Here is an 18,417-nt window from a genome sequence, read left to right on the forward strand (position 1 = left end):
AAAGCTTAAATTTTGCAAACCACCTTTATATACACAAGCTAATATAATTTCTCTAAAGATATTTTATGTGATGGATAAAAGATGTGTATTCTCAACACACAATGAACAATGGGGATATCATAATAGAGCTTTTTCCACTATGTACCCATGCCAACCATCCAAACAATTCAGCTCATGAGCTGTAGTGTACATAAAACATCTCAAGGTCCAATCGAATAAGTTTCTATTGTCAAATATTTACAGACGCTCCATATGATAGAAACACATGATGACATTATATTGGAAAAAATGAATCAACTGAGTCACCATATGATAAAAGTCAAGCTTGATATGCATGATATGACATCTGTCAAATATCTACATACAATAGAATCCAATAAATTCAAGGATACCTTTGGACCCACAGGGAGAAACTGCAGGGATGTTATTAGATAATCAACAATCAATGGTATTTTTAAACTCATTGCTAAACAATACAAACTTTGAAGACCTCTCAACTAGTCACTTTTGTAATGAGATAATATACTAAGAAAAATAACAGTACAAGTCCTATAATCATATAACACATCAACTTCCTGTTTCCTTTGTTTGCGGACACCATGTGAGAAAGTATATAAACTGTTCCTCCTAATAATCCATGTGTACTCTCAAAGTCATTTCCCTACAATGGAAAATCGCTATCAGTTATTACCATTTTTTTTTTAGGTTAGGTGGTACATAACACTTCAGGGAGATAACTCTGTAAAATCAGTCATTACCCTGCAATGTAAAATTGTTGTCAGTTGTGATGATTCATTTACTTAAATCAGTATTTATTATTTTACAATTTTAGCCTTTGTATGAGTCGACCTGAAAGAAGTATATTGACTGATGACAAAGTCCGAGGTTGATATACTTTTTTGGGTCGATATATCCTGTGTTGACCTCATACATAGGCTTTAATAGTTATATTATTAATTTCCGACCATATTTGTTTGAAAATCATCGTTTGATTTTGTTGAAAATTTATAGATATCATATTGTCTCCTAGACAGGAGACAATATGATAAGTTGTTATTTCATTTATTTGTTATGTTCGGGAGAACTTCCGGTAGTTGATCTTGATGTTGGTTATTTTTCAATAGAAGACTTGACCAAACTTTTTTTCGTAACCAATGTAAACAAGATGATGGCAATATTAACACAGACGTTAACAAAATTTATTTTCACTGCACGTTAATCGTTGAAATAAATAATATATAAAAACATTCGTTTGAATGATAATGTAGTTTTTGTAGTTAACTTTTAGTCAGATAGCAAATTTCATTGATATATATATATATATACAACTCGTCTAAACATCAACCCAACAATGTTAGATCTGTAAATTTGCTTTCGCAAATTTTTGGTTCTTCCCTCGCCGGGATTCGAACCCATGCTACTGTGATATCGTGACACCAAATCGCCTGCACTGCAGCCGTCCCGCTAGACCACACGACCACCTGGGCTCTAAAAAAAAGAGCTTTCGGTGGGCAGGTGTTACCTTTCCACGTCAGTTTTAATCTAGCGGCGTACTACAGTACATGATATATAAAGCATGAAGATGTTATTGTTACAGATCAGCTAAATTATCTATAGTAAAGGATCCTACAAATTAATGTAAGATACAGTCACAGAAAATAATTATATTCATAAGTACGTCTGAGTCAGTGACAACCCTACAACCCTATATATATATATATATATATATATATACTTTTATGAGAGACAAATTTAAATAAAATTTCAAAACTTGTTTCAGATTTACATATTTGACTAAAGTACTACAATGTAATATTATGTAAACTTGTACTGTTCATGCAATTGCAATAACTTTCAATATAATTAATTTGTATATTTAACTCATTTAATTCATTCAGAATAATTCAGGGATACAGGCGTGTAGCTGCAATACGTCAAAACGCCCGGTCAAACACTTGAAATTTGATAAAAAAAAATAAAAAAATTGATAAAAAAAATAAAAAAATAATTTAAATAGATTAAAAAGAACAGATTAAAAGCACACCAGACATGTTATTCTTCTTCACTGGTTGTAAATGCGATTAAAGGTGACGTAATTTACTGTTTCAACAAAATGGTAACATACTATATTTTTTTCATTTTCTTTAAAATTCTGAATCTTTTTTGAATTTTAGTCACTTTCATTTTGTTTAAAGCAATTCGATAGTATCTGTTGAGATTCGAAATGTGTTTTGCCGTTTTGTAGAGTCTATGACTTTTATGTTTTTAATCAACAAAATAAAAATTGTGAGAAAACAAGAAGATTGAGAACCTACCATGTCGTCCAAGTATCGGTTAGAGTCTTTTGATTCTGTTTCTTTATCAAATGCAAGCTGAAAATAGTAAAATTATAAAAGAATTGATTCAGTAAGTAAACTCAGATTAAAGTATGTGTAGAGGGCCTACACCTCCTTTGTCTGGAAAATATATATTGTTTTGTCATGTTTGTGTAAACAATCTTCCAGTTTTGCTTTGCTAGCTAGCTATATATAATCAGTTTGATTCCAAATCAAAAGCAAAGTGCTTGTTAGCTCAGATGGGTAAAAATTGCTTTAATTTATCAGTGTGAAGTGAAATTAAATATCATATTGTATAAAGCATTGAATGTAGTTGTTCAACTAGTATTAAAATTGAGAATGGAAATGGGGAATGTATCAAAGAGACAACAACCCTACCATAGAGAAAACAAAAGCAGAAGGTCACCAATAGGTCTTCAATGTAACGAGAAATTCCCGCACCGGGAGGCGTCCCTTAGCTGGCCCCTAAACAAATATATACTATTATATGGAATAAGGAATTAACTAGTTTCATGATTTTCAATGTCAGCATTATCTGTAATATTAATACGACATGTGTATGTCCACATACGGACGAAGGGATACCATGTAACATCGCGTGGATGAATCTTATAATATTACATTTTAAAGTATTCACAACTTCATTTACTTAACCGATTTCCCAATATGGCGACACACATTAATATTTAAATACCACCACAACCACAAGGTTATTTAAAATTGTGTATACATTGTTTTTGCTTTAGTTTAAATCCTTAACGTTCTACAGTGTTAACAATCTGAATGTTTTTATCGGTACACGTAAGGTTCAATGTTGAATGAACGCCTACCTTTTGACTTGACTGATTTTTTTATTCAATACAAATTATACACATTGAAAAAAGTATTGCAACACCAAATTGAAATTCAAATTAAAAAAACACTTTTAATTTTTTTGTTCAATAATTTGTTGAAATAGAACAAGTAAAATATTATTTAAATATCACGTGAGTTTAATAAATAAATATCGACTCTATCAGTTCTTATCTTCACATGTAGCTGCTGTACTAGTTAACACCAAAACAAAACACCAAAACAGCTGTTTTTATCCTCATTGTTTTCACCACTTAAAATAAACAAGTTTATAAATTTATGTTATTGACACCTTGTAATTGGTCATCCACAACTCATTACTGCAGCAAGATGGCAGATTTCCAGCAATAGGAAAGCAGGTATGTCACTGTGATAAATGCACGTATTGTTGGTCATCACCATTCCACTATAAGTCGTTTTGAGAATAAAATCCATGCAAGAAACGATGTTAAAGACCTTCCGAGGTCAAAAAGACCCCCTATAACATCTGAAGGGGAAAATAAAGCATAATGGGGGTTGGTTAGAAGGAAACCCATTGCAAACAATAAAATCCTTAAAAGAGAATGATGACCATACAGGAGCCTTTAAACAAGAAATGTTCGAGATCGGCTCATCGATACTGGTTATCGTGCGATAATATCATTTCGGGGACCTTTGCCTACGAAGAGACACATAGATGCCAGTATCCTATATAGTGCAAAGCTCGCCAAAGTTTGAAATTAGCGTCGTGGAGGAAGATCCATTGTACCAATGGAATTCGGCTTATGTTCCTTGGCCCAATCGTAGCCCGAATTTGAATCATATCGAGCATATATGGGACATTATTTTGCGTAAAGTGCATGAAAGGACACACCAGTTCAAAAAAGTCATGACATAAACAATATCCTTCGTCAAGAAATGTATTGCTAGCTTAGCAACAAATTAGTCGACTTATGGCAGGAATCAGAAGACGTTAAGATGCGGTTATCCGTTTGAATGGAGAATGCGCACAAAGTACTTATTCTTTGGCGTATAACGATCAACCATAATGTGAACAATCATCTAAAGAATAATTTTGAAATGTCTGACATTGTAAAGTTCGACTACAGTCAAAGTTGTAAAATGCATTTTTTTGTACAAAAACACTTCATTTTGTTATAAAAATTTTGGTTAGATAAAACTTTTTTTTTCATACATTTTTTGTTCGTTTTAATGCTCTTCAACTTTGTATTTGTTTTGTTTATAACTATTTCGATATGAGCGTCACTGATGAGTCTTATGTAGACGAAACGCGCGTCTGGCGTACTAAATTATAATCCTGGTACCTTTGATAAGTAATTAAAGCCAATGTTATCATTAGCTACTTTTCAATATTATATTACAAAAATTTTATCATATTCCATCCAAATTAAGTGACTAATTTTTCAAGTTTTAAAAAATCAAGGTGTTGCAATACTTTTTTCCATATGTATATATTGGCTATTGTTGTATAACTTGGCTATTGTTGTATACACACATTTAAAACACGGATGTTTAATTTATACATTTACCTCAAAGTCAATTCATTGACGAAATCCCCTAGACATGCTGAAAGACATGAGCTACGTATTAGTATTCATTAATGGCATTGTTGTTGCACTGTTGGCCATGTACGTATACCAGAATGAAAGAAGAATGGGGGAAGTGTCCGCAAAACTTGATGTAACAGGTATAGTACCTATTGTGTAGTAAAAGAAGACAAACAATTATTTGAACATATAGCTTACATACGTTTGATACTTTTACAAAAGACATGTATATGATATTATCGTAAAGTTCCAATTATCACTCGTTAAACATGTTAAAGTATATGAACATCGACGATGAGAAAAAAAAATATATATCGAAACATCATTTTAAATTCACCGTCTAGAATATCATGGTCTATTGGTAATATCATTTTTTTCATGCACTAAAATGCAAATAACATTACTTCATTAGTCAAATGTCTACTGTTAATGACGTTTTTAACCAATCACAACCTTTTGGTGTAAGCTTTTGAAAATATTACCCAGAATGCATAAAATCCTGAAACGGTAGTTTTTAACTTATTGACTCATACAATATTACGTCATGTAACGCTTTAGTTAAATGTGTACCCGACAGTTCTTTTTGTTTATATTATTTAATCGTGCATCTCGCTGATCAGAATTCAGATATTTATAAATGTTCCTTTTCATTGATGTTATATGTACTTTCACTCGTATATTAAATAAAAAGCAAAAATCACAAAAATACTGAACTCCGAGGAAAATTCAAATAAAATGGCAAAATCAAAAGATCAAACACATCAAACGAATATGGATTAACAACTGTCATATTCCTGATTTGGTACAGGCATTTTCTTATGTAGAACATGGTGGATTGAACGTGGTTTAATAGCTAGCTGAACCTCTCACTTGTATAACAGTAAAATACAGTGATAATGTTGTCACTGGCTATAGATATTTTCATATATTATTATCTAGTTGTCTCAATTACTGCAATCAGTTGTGTTTGCGAATTAATATATGTCATTTTGTTAATCGATGACCATTTTAACCGTTATCAAATTCTACCCATCTGTTATTGTATTTGAAAAAAGAGTCAAAAACATTAACATTTGAAATATAGATTGAAATTATCTAGGGCCAATTACTGCACAAACATCCATCTGATGATTTTGCTTGTGTTTATATATAGTTTCATTTAAGAATTGAATGCTTCTTTTTATAAATTTATTGGGTGGTAAAAGCGTTGACCGAAGTACATTTTGTATGAAGCGCTTCATTCTAAAAATGTACGCACGGTCAACGCTTTTACAACCCTATAAAGTTTCAAAAAGAAGTATTCAATACTTATAATTACATATTTTTTTTAGCTAAAATCATGAAAACACGATTTTTATCCAGTTTTATTTAATTCACCTGTGCACTTTTTTTGTGGGACCTCGTGTCATCATGCAATTGTTTACGGAATAACATGTTAGCCAATCAGAATAACGTATTATAATGAGACTTACATCTAAAGTAATTATTAATATTTATTTATTTATGTTCCGGACCATATCAACACCAAGGCGTATACCAAAAATGAACCGACCATATACGCGTATAGACCGGCCGTACGCGTATGGTCTGACCATATGAGTATATACTCGTTTGGTTATTAATGGGTTGGACAATATGAGTATTTTAACTAAAAAGGTATATATATGCCATAGTCAGTTGATCTTACATTAAGTTTTAATCGCTAATTGTATTCTTGCATGTATGCTTAAGGTGATATTTACTTCCACAAGATACCTTAGCTTTCAATATTTGCACGTCTTGTATATACACGATCCTTGTCAGTTACACCTGGATTACGTGTAAAAAGCTAGCCTTCTTTAGAGCTGCGTACAATAAACCGAGGTCTCGGGCCATTCCAAAGTGTCAAAGAGCACTACATCTTTAATATCGTTATATGCCTGCAGTACACCATATTCACAAGACAACTTAAATAAACTATGCTTCTTGTCAGTGATGTCATCTCCTTTACATTAAAAGTGGTAAATCACCGTAAGCCCTGTCAACCACCGGTATACGTAAAGTAACACAACTTTATTTCTCAATATGCGCATTTGATTTTGACATGTTCGTATTGTACTTTTTAGAAAGTGTGTAAAATCAACTGTGTAAAACTGCTTATTAAGATAATCGTTTCACTATTTAACAATACTGTTCAGCGTGTAAATGTGATCTGAAGCCATTCTGTTCGTCTGCGAGTATATCCTGATTTTCTAAATAATGCGTAATTCGCTTGTTAATGAAAGCACTATACAGTTTGCTTATACACGATAGCAGACTAACACATTTGTGGTTCATTGGCAGCCGTGTATCTGAAGAAGTAGCCTTAAGTATATGACAAATAACAGCTTTCCTCCAAATTAATGGTTGTAGGCTAGTGTCCAAAATGATCTGAAACAGCTGTATAATGTCTCAATATATATAGGGAATTTCAGAACACATTGGATGGGTTTTTAATCGAAACCACTTGCAGACTTTTATTTGGCGAGCATAACGATACTGTTTATTTCATTTAAAGTAATGTTGCGGTTCAAATATTCATTTGGAGCAAATAGCGGATTCTAATTGTCACTTATGAGACTTTACATGATCGTAATGTTCATCATCAAACTAGTCACTGTTGCTTCCGTTGTGTACATTTTCCAAGTCTATTCGCCACTTATCCAACACCAACTGTTCATCTTTTACGATATTTCCCATTTCATCGACAATTTCAAATGGTATAGACTTAGAATTTTTCGGAACAATGTTTAAATTTTCTCCTTAAAGTCATTAGGATTATTCGTAGTCATCGATTCAATATTTACAACTTTCATTCTCCTATAATCCCGTTCAGTCCGCCGCAATGTTTTATCAAAAATATATCGTGCTTGTATATAGTTGTTCCGTAATGTCGCTCTAATGTTACGATTTGTACCTTTCCATCGAGTAAATTCTGTCTCATTAATTGTTATTTTGTTCCAGAGGTCCATTAAATGGTCATTCGAATACGTTTGTTTCTGCTTGAATCGTTTCTTTGAGCCGTTAAACTCGACTTTCGGAATCTTGTTTGTCATTTCAGAAAAAATACATTGAGCACAATTCAGTGTAAATTTTGTCAACTTTGTCCTGAGTTTCTCTGCAACGTTTAATCTGTTCTATTGCGTTCAGTAAAGCTGTACGTCTAATTTCACTGCTCATAAAATCTACCGGGATCTGATTGAGTTTAAAACGAGAACAAGAGATACTTGTATCTTTTGTCTTTGTTGCTAGGCAGTGACCCATGATAGTCAATTCAGACACAATAGCTGAATGATCAGGTAATTTTGATTTGCTTCCTATAAGATCATGTAATTCAAAGTCATCGACAATTAATTGGACCGTTTACACTCTGAAGTATCCGCTTTACCTTTCTTCGATATTGAAGTATAATTATCTCCGTCAGCAAATCTACCTTTCAATACACAAAATTTTGATTTTATTTTCGTGGCCATGCTGGTTTATACAATTATCTATTTGTTTCCTTTTTGTAATTTCATCGGCTTCAAACAGCATTTCAAACAAAGATTCGTTCCGCGAATTAAAATCAACAAGTAGGAAAATGTCATCACTATCGCAGTTCATATAAATTTGACTAAGTAAATGTGCAAAAAAAAGCTCTGGGCGTCACGCCTTCTACTGGAATGTTCTGGAGGCAAATAACATGAGAACACTAAAAAAATAATTGTAGAACGACTTTGGAGTTTAAGTCCGAGTACTCCCTCGGCCGACTTGTCGATCACTAAAACTTTAAAAATTTCAAATATCCAGCCTTTAACAAGAATGCCGACTCCCCCTGAAGCTTTCGGTGCATTTATGTGTATTCTGATCTGTTGAAACCATACAATGAATAAGCCGCCATAGAAATATTGACTTTCGCTCGTAAATGAGTTTCGCACACTGACATAATATCACATTCAAGTGCGTTTATAATGTTTATTCCTAAATCACAGTTTTCTCTAGTCCATCCACCGATATTAATGTGTCCGAGTTTAATAGATGATATCGGTCGGTTAAAGTGCAAAATGTGCGGATTTTCGGTGTTTACATTTTGCGGGTTTTCGTTTTGCTGAACATTGTTGTTCTCCGGTTTAATGCGACCAGTTGCGTCCACTCAAAACAACTTTCCTTGTGGAAGATTTTTAAGAACAGTAACTGGAATACTGCTTGCGGTTATAGTTATCTCTGGATTTTCTACCGGATTGATATGTATAAATTCTACTGAGTTTAATACACCGTTCCCGTTATCTGCGGTGTGAGTATTGTTGTGTTCTTCAATACCGTCTAGTTGTGATTGTATCGATTGAACAAAAATCAAGAGTTGATCCGTTCGTCTAGTTTCCATACTAATGTCCACTGATAACTCGTCACGCAGTGCTCGAGTTTTGTTGTCTACATTTGCCATTAAATCAGTTCTCAATTTATCACCCTTTGAATCGAACATTCTTTTCATTCCTTCTTGGTTTGAATTGGGATCATGTATAGCACTTTCTATAGTATCAAGTTTTTCAAAGACTGAAGGGTCGGTGTTTTTATTTTGATTTGTACCACTTGATGCCATTTTTGTTCCTGTATTGATTTTCATTTGGTTTTGTTCTACAGATGTTTCACTGAAGACTCTGCTCTCTAAATCTTCGTCAGAATTATACAAAATTCAGTTTGTGTGATTTAAGATTTCACTCACCGATACATCAGATGTATGTTTATATTCTTGAAAATGACTTCTTTTGTGCTGTTTACTGTTTAGTATCAGTTCCACTGTCACTACTATTCTGGTCTTTTCTTTTCTTTTCTTTTATTGCTATTGTTATTACTATTGGTTTGACATAAATATATCAACACTTTAATCCTACTGAGTCAAAATATATCCAACATAATATGAAGAAATACGAACATTTATCAAAGCTAGATACACGTCCATTTTGCACTTAGTCACGTGTAAATGTATGTGTTTTTACAAGCAAACATGACCCACCTCCTAATCTCCTTTAACATAAATGAACCTAAAACAAAAGATTTGATATTGATTTTATCACTGACTTGATTAACGATACATGTGAAGTTGTTCACTTTCTTAATCATTTAAAAAAATATGTATAAAAGTCACGGAAATCGCGAATTCAAAACGGTGCAAAGGTAGAGTGTGTTAATAAACCGTAAAATAAAAACTGCGCGAAAATTTCCCTGTTTGCTGTAATAAATTGAACTTTTTAATGACGTGACAACTAGAAGGGTCATACCTTATGAAGAGTTTAAAAGTATTTAAAGTGAACGTGTTAATTTACCCGACCATACTCGTACGGCCGGACCATACGCGTATTGTCGAACCATATGAGTATATATCAATATGGTCATATACATCAACAAGGACAACACAATGCATTTTTCTCTATATGTTTTTTTATAAGAAGGAAAGAATATATTTTTAGAATTTGATTCTTGCCTTGATTGACAATTTTTATAACAAAATCTGACATGATTGTATGTGCTTAGAATTTGTAATGGACATATAAAACTCTGCTTTTAAAGGATGCCTTTCCGTGATAAATGTCACTATGGATACAGGAACTAATTGCCATTTCAGAGTACCTGATTAAATCACTTATGTAGACGAAACGCGCGTCTGGTGTACTTAATTATAATCCTGGTACCTTTGATAACTTTTTACACCACTGGGTCGATGCCACTGCTAGTGGACGTTTCGTCTCCGAGGGTATAACCAGCAGAGTAGTCAACATTTCGGTGTTGACATGAATATCAATGATGTGGTCATTTCTATAAATTTCCTGTATACAAAACTTCGAATTTTTACAAAAAACTAAGGATTTTCTTATCCCAGGCATAGATTATCCGTATTTAGCCGTATTTGACACAACGTTTTGGAATTTGGGATCCTCAATGCTCTTCAACTTTGTACTTGTTTGGCTCTATAAATATTTTGATATGAGCGTCACTGATGAGTCTTATGTAGACGAAACGCGCGTCTGGCGTACTTAATTATATATCCTGGTACCTTTGATAAAAAAAATTATATCTTAATATTGATGTTGCATTATGACGTTTGTCTTGGCAATTTATAGTGGCTTTAATAACTGAAAGACAAATGTTTCAGAGAGGAAGTGAGATAAAAAAATCTGATTGAAAATGAGAGAAAAAATAAATTCAATTTTAGTTAGAATGATAACTTTCTCTTGTTCATGTGTGTGTGGTTGAACAAAACTTGTTTCCCTAGAATAAAACACATGCACCACAAGGGATACATGATCGGGTTTATGTTCGTCTTCGCCGGTGTGTTGTTTTCTTTCTTTTTCTTTTTTTTTTTGAATGATGAAATGGTGTAAGACATTATTCGACTTATGAATTGATAATTTTTTAATTGTTTATTTGTAATAAAATTCTTTTTCTTAGAAAAAGACAAATTCCCCCTATAATGTTATCTTGCAGATGCCATTTATACAGTGACATGTCATATCGTAATTTTAAATATCAAGTTACAATATACAAAAAGATAAAACACGCAATAAAAGAAATCGAGTTTTTTAAGTTATAGTTATGTCTCTGTTTGAATTTAAGTTTTCCTGAAACTTGACCTCCTTAAATTGTTGATGAAAACAGATAGATGTTGTGATGGTCAATCGGGAAATAACGGTAAATAGATAGACATTCCCTTATTTCAATGGTTTTTGCTTGTACACGAAACACAATAGTAACACAGTTTTTCTTCTAATTGGACTTAAGTTTGCTTAATAACTGTCTATCTATTCTGTTTTTTATATATATATTATTTTGTCAGAATCTAGTCCAAATAGTTATGAAGTCTGGCAAGGCTATTTTTTTCTGGGACGCCTTCCTACGACGTAAGGCGTCGTAAGGCGTCGTAGGTCGTAGAATCTTTTTTTTAGAATAGCCTTGCCAGATGTTATAATTATTTGGACTAGCCAGAATCTATCGAAATGGAAACTTTCAGGTATCATTTGGTTTTAATACATTGTTCGCCATTTTGTTTTTTAGGAAGCTGCAATCCTCTATGTATTAGTAAAGAATTTATAGACGTTTTGAGCATGACCCTGGTTTAAAATATAGATACAAAGAAACATATAGCACTACTGCTTCTAACTTAAAGAGATACGCTTTTACACTTTAAATTGAGGTAGCACTTCGGGTTAACTTAGAAAGCCGTTTAATGTTATGTCTTCCTTCGCAGGTAAACAAAATTTAACAAAATCAATTCAACTTTTTGCAATCTTCATCAATAATGATCTGTATTCTAGTATGTTCCAAATTATTGATTTTATGATTGTGGTTACAGTTGGAAACCCGGTTGAAAAAGAACAAAAGAATAGAAGCTCTTTGTTAGAGAAGGCGATAAATGCTTACTGTAATGTTTAATATAGTAACAAAAATTTTAAACGTTAATAAAAACAAAGAAAATGACAATTTTATTCTCAGTAACGAAGTGTTTTATTTTAAAACACCGTTTGCATAAGTTTTCAATTTATCTATTACATAGTTGAGCAGAACAATACGATATCAAGTCGACGACATGGGTATTGATCAAGTTGGATGAAGAAAATGCAAAACCTTCGATTTAAAAAAAAAACACGGACGGAGAGCATCTCAATCTATTTGTTCAGTAATTTTCGTGTCTGCCGATCCGTTATGTGACTCAAGAAAAAAATGCGAAAAATGGGTAACAATTATATTTAAAAGTGAAAATCGAGTGCACTTTTTTATGTTAGGGTGTGTTTGAGTTGAATATTTTATCTTGAAATCTTACGAAGCAAGAATATTTGATATAGCATCTCGCTTCAGATTCTATCATTTTCAGATTTCTAAGCTACAGAATGACTTTATAGCATAGTACTAAAAGATGAAATATATGGGTCAAGTGAAATACTTATCTAATGAATCACAAAAACAGAATAGGTGTGTTCGAATAGCTATTTTTTACTGAAAGCACTTGACGACAGTCTTTCAAGACGGATGATGAAAACGCATATCTTGGAGAGAAAAAACTTTGAGTGTGATAACTAGGATTTATAGTCTTCAACCACTAAAAAATCTTGTCTGCCCTTCCACGAAATAATTACTTGGATTTTTTTTAAATGTTTAGGAATTTTCAAAAATTCCACCTGATAACCGATCAGACAATTTAGTTTAAGTCGAACCAATGCAGACAAGATCATTAAATGATGCTCATTAGCTAGTAGATACATTTGTCTTTTAAAATACAACTGATATTCAAGGATTGTAATGGTGCTATGTGGATAAGTTTATCGGTTTCAAAGAGCAAAATTGGCAGCGCGTCATTCCTACAATGGCACCCTTTTTTACGATTGTGAAAATGAACTGGCGTAATGGGGAGATAATTTTGACGACGTAGAATCCTGACTGGTTAAATGTAACCTGCTCAGTGGTGTACTTGGCCTCGTTACAAACTTGATTTCAACTTACCTCTACCCGTTATGTTACCAATTTTTTTTTTAACGCAAATTAATATCAAGTACGACGTTGAATATATGATTATCCATAACCCATTTAAACCGGCATTCGGAAAAACACATGTACCCTGTTACAGTACAAAGTTCAATCTAAGTAAATACTAAAGTTAAGGAAACTCTGCCCTTTTTAACTAAGTGGTATACATAAATACCTTATTTTTTTTCAAAAAAAGTTTACAATCAGGCGAAAGTATGCGCTTTTGCAGAACTTTGATCGATTAGCTACATTATAATTGATTAATAATTATATCAATACTAAAATATTAAAAAATCGTTTGTGTATTGCTTATTATTAATGATCATCGTAATTTTCTTAAAATCACATATAGATTACAAATCAAGAGATAAAAGAGGGTAGATATGTAATGCAACTTTATTCTACCGTTATTTCACAATCTCGATGCTTTGTATACCCATGGAAGTATTATATTCAATATATAATACTCTAGAGGAAACTCGTTGTGAAATATAAGTTAAGGAACACTTAAGTTAAGATGTTTTATGCATACGGGCCCTGCATTACACTATGCAGTATGATATTGTTCTATTATATGTCATTACGATATAGTTCTATTAAAATCAAAATCATTCAATCGCGTAGTGAAATTAACTATTTTTGGATTCTTATAAATTTTATATTTAACTTTTTGACTAGTTTAAATCTCAGGTCTATTTCTGAAATTTATTCTTCCATACTTTTGATTTTTTAACCCTGTATGCCTACGTAAATTTTAAAATTGTTTGTATGCACATTGAACGACAAATTTATGTTACGTATAAAAAAAAATCTGACGTCAGACACTCAAATCAATCAATGTGTTCGTAGATAGTAGATGTTTTTGTGTTCTGTTAAATTGTTCCTTTTAAAATTGTTATACGATGATGACTGATGTACCCATATTTTGACTATTTTATTTATTGTGGTTGTTTATTTAACGCATCAATGTAAATATAACGGAATTTTATGAGACTGTCATTAAAGTGAGAGGGTTAGCGCTATATAACCAGGTTTAATCCACCATTTTCTGCATTTGAAAATGTCTGTATCAAGTCAGGAATATGACAGTTCTTGTCCATTCGTTTTTGATATGTTTTGTTATTTGATTTTGCCATGTGATTATGGATTTTCCGAATTGATTTTCCTCTAAGTTCAGTATTTTTATGATGTTACTTTTTACTTAACTAAGGAAACTCTTTGTGAAATCTAAGTTTAAGAAACACTTAAGTAAGTTTATGCATACGACATGTACGACTTGAGAATATTAATTAACTAAGGAAACTCTTTGTGAAATCTAAATTAAGGAACACTTAAGATAAGATGTTTTTATGCATACGGGTCCTGCATTACACTATGCGGCTACCGAAGATTCTAAACATAATTCAAAATGTTTTTTAGGTTCAGCTGACAGACCTGCATTCTTGGCATATGCTCAAACTTCTGCAAACCTTGGCAGAGTCATTTTGTTTGAAGATGTAGCCACGAACGTAGGAAAACACTTTAGTCCCTCAACCGGGGTGTTTAAAGTACCACATAATGGACTTTATAGTTTGGGTTGTATGATCATGTCTGCCGGCAACCACTATGTTCACTTCCAATGGATGAAGAATGATGTTGTTTTCTCAAATGGGTATGCCGCTAAAACAGAACATGCGAATTCGCAGACACAAAATATGGTATTATATTTGAAAAAAGGAGACCGAATATACATCAAATTAATGAGTGAAGGACTTTTACATGGTCGTCGTTACTCCTACATTTCTGGATATCTTTTATAATAAATAAAATACAATCTTAGTCTTTGCTAATTTTTTTAAGTGCTTACTTCCAAGCGATATTTTAACTGCACTTTTTATGTATAAATAAAAATGATTTTTTCTATTAATATCGTTCTATCATTAAAGAAATCGCCAAACATTGCCACATTGAACCACAGTAAAAGTTTCCGACCTCAACCCATACTCTATTTGCATAACATATTCAATAGCGGATTCAGAATTTTATAAACTAGAGCCTCTTGAGAGACTGTCGCTCACCTGATTTTACGTTGGTAATAATCATACAAATAATGATTGAGGCCAAATTCGGTTAAACATTGGCCCTGTAATTTGCGAAAAAATCCTTTTGGTCAACTTGAACAGTAAATCGGCTTCAAATTACAAACACTTGATCAGCCCCTTATAAGGAATATGCATGCCATGTTTGGTTTCATTCCTTTCAGTGGTTCTCTCAAGACATTTGTCATGATGTATTCCCCATAGTGTCTTTTGTTGAACTAAGTCCTCTGTTGGCTGCCTTTTTTGTATAATGGATCAGTTTCAATTAATTTAAAAGTAACCTTACAAGGAACATTCATGCCATGTTTCAATTGGTTCCATTCCATTCAGTGGTTCTCTCAAAGAAATCATTTGTATGTATTGTCTATAGTGTCCTATGTTAAATGAAGCCCCTGCCTGCAGCCATCTTGGATGATTGATCGGCTGCAAAGTAACAACGCTTTGTCAGTACTTCATAAGGAACATTCATGCCAAGTTTAGTTTCATTCCAATCCTTGGTTCCCTAAAAGAAGACATTTGTTAATTTTCCTAATGTCCATGTTATCAACATGTGTTAAATCACCCGCTTGTGGCCATATTGGATGATGGATCGGCTTCAAAGTTACAACGCTTGGACTGCACCCCATAAGGAAGATTCATGTTTAGTTTCTTTCCATTCAGTAGCTCTCTAGAAGTTCAAAATGTAACGGTTAACGTCGACGACAACGGACGCGAAGTGATGAGAATAGCTCCTTTGACCCTTCGGACCACGTGGCTAGAAAGGAAATAGAAGAGTGCACACACAGAAATGTATTCCTTCTTTACTAATCATAGATATTATGTTGATAGTTCCAAACATAAAGCTTTATTACAAATGTCACATAAACTTAACAATGACCAAGAAATCTAAATATTGATCAAAGAGCAATGAATAATGAAAATGAGGTCAAGGTCAGATGAACCATGCCAGGCAGACATGTACAGCTAACAATTCGTCATACAACAAATATAGTTTACCTATTGCTTATAGTTTTAGAAAAAACGACGATGACGCAAAAACTTTACACTGAGCCATTAACCATAAAAATGGGGGTCAAGGTCAAATAAAACCTGCACGACTGACATACCGATCATAAAATATTTTCATGCACCCAATATAGTTGACCTATTGCTTATAGTACTAGAAAAAACGACCAAAACTCAAAAACTTAAATTTGATCACTGAACCCTGAAAACGAGGCCCAGGTCAGATGATACCTGCCAGTTGGACATATGATAAATAGAAAACACACTTGAAGTATGACATATTATAGGGTTATTGCATGAATATTGGGGAATATTGTCCAGAGTAGAATCTTATATTGCACGAGCCTGGGAGTGCAATATTTGTTTTACGAGGGACGATATTCCCCAATATTCATGCAATAACCCTTTTATTGTATAGCAATATAATATTTGAAAGTAAAAATTGGTTTAAACTAAGATTTTGTCGTTGATGACGTCATGAATTTTGAAGATTTATTGCACTAGTGCAATAATGGAATTTATTGCACGCTAACTTTTGGTTACTTTCTGTGGGAAATATTATATTGCTATGCAATAAAAAAATCCCTCTATAAAATTCAATTAAACTGAGACAAAAATAAAAACCTGAAAATGGAACTGATTATGAATGTGATGAGCATAGTGGTGTAGCACTCCTTCATTACAAATATATTTTTATTTCATTTCAATTAAAAATTACCAACTTTTTGTCCATTCAAAAATTGGTGAAACAAAAGAGAAATGAACAAAGTGATGTAATACTGAAAGTTATAACAAAACATATGTTTAATGATATTTCATTGGTCCACTTTTATACAAATATAAAATACACTGATTGTTAATACAAAATGTTTCACACATATTAATGTACAACAAAATATCCATGCAACTTTTAAAGCAATGTTTATTTTTTTATAAATGGCATCACAATCTTCATGATCTTCGACTATCACAACTGATTGCCCTGGTATTCAAATTTAATACTGTAAATTCATAAATTATTGCAAGGTTTTATATTCATGCAAATATGGCAACTGCACAAATATTACAATATTAAGAACCTGCATTTGATATATGATGCATATACCTATACAATTACATTAGACACATTTTGATTGGATAACAGCAATTTCTTATCATTCTTCGATTTCAAAATGAATTAAAGCATACATGTATGATGATGACACACGTTTCCACAATAAAGTGCAAAGGAAAATAAGAGAAAAACTTGATGGTAATCATGATTCCATGATCATAGCAAAAAAATGTAATAATAAGTATTTAATGCTTGTTTTTGAAATTTCATTGGGTTGTAAAAGCGTTGACTGTGCATACATTTATAGAATGAAGCCCTTCCGCTCTTTGTTAAAATGTACTTTGGTCAATGCGGTCACACCACAATGAATTTTAGAAAAAGAAGCATTCAATTTTTAAATGCAGTTATCTTTTCCTGAAATTGGAATAATCAATCAAAAGTTTCAGTCGGTCATGTCAAATTTGCTATAATAAATTCTTCAGTAATTTCTGAATTCACAATAACAGTACCATAGTAGTTATGAATAAAAGGATATTTAAAAATCCCACATAGAGACAGCACCCCATGGACATTAATAAATAAAAGACATCAAGAGCACAATAGAATTTTCAATTGCTTTTTCATGTTTGACCATAATAAGGGTTTGTAAAGTTTGAACAAAAAACATATACATTTGTATATACATGTATATATGTGCCAACATTATAATTTGTCCCTTCTTGATCAATTCTGGTATACAGGGAATTTTTGCATACCTCCAACAATGAATCAACAACCTGATTTTAATAAAGATCATGTGTCAATGTTTTATTTAGGGAGGAGCCATTTAAATTAAAGGGGGAGGGTATTGTTATTTGTCTCTGTCAGATTTTCCCCCCTGCAAAGAGCGAAATTCTTTTTTAGTTTTTTCGAAGCTATCCATTAAATTTTTTTTTTTCACAATTTAGCACTATAAGGTATGAGGGTATGGATGGGGGGGTCTGTTATTCTGTAAACATTTAATTTTCACCCCATTTTTCTCTAATCTTTAA

The 18,417-nt window shown here is 32.5% G+C and overlaps 1 protein-coding gene across 1 annotated transcript in view; it reads right to left on the minus strand.

The window, feature by feature from the left end:
• Positions 1 to 444: 444 nt before the first annotated feature.
• The window catches only part of LOC134683172 (BET1-like protein), a 28,641-nt gene continuing 10,668 nt past the window's right edge, over positions 445 to 18,417 (minus strand). The window contains exon 4 of the mRNA XM_063542292.1: positions 445 to 661. Within this exon, the coding sequence (XP_063398362.1) occupies positions 494 to 661 (168 nt within the window). The 3' untranslated portion in view covers positions 445 to 493. The remainder of the gene's footprint in view (positions 662 to 18,417) is intronic.

The sequence above is a fragment of the Mytilus trossulus genome, chromosome 9 (genome assembly GCF_036588685.1).
Source record: "Mytilus trossulus isolate FHL-02 chromosome 9, PNRI_Mtr1.1.1.hap1, whole genome shotgun sequence".
Classification (NCBI taxonomy): domain Eukaryota; kingdom Metazoa; phylum Mollusca; class Bivalvia; order Mytilida; family Mytilidae; genus Mytilus; species Mytilus trossulus.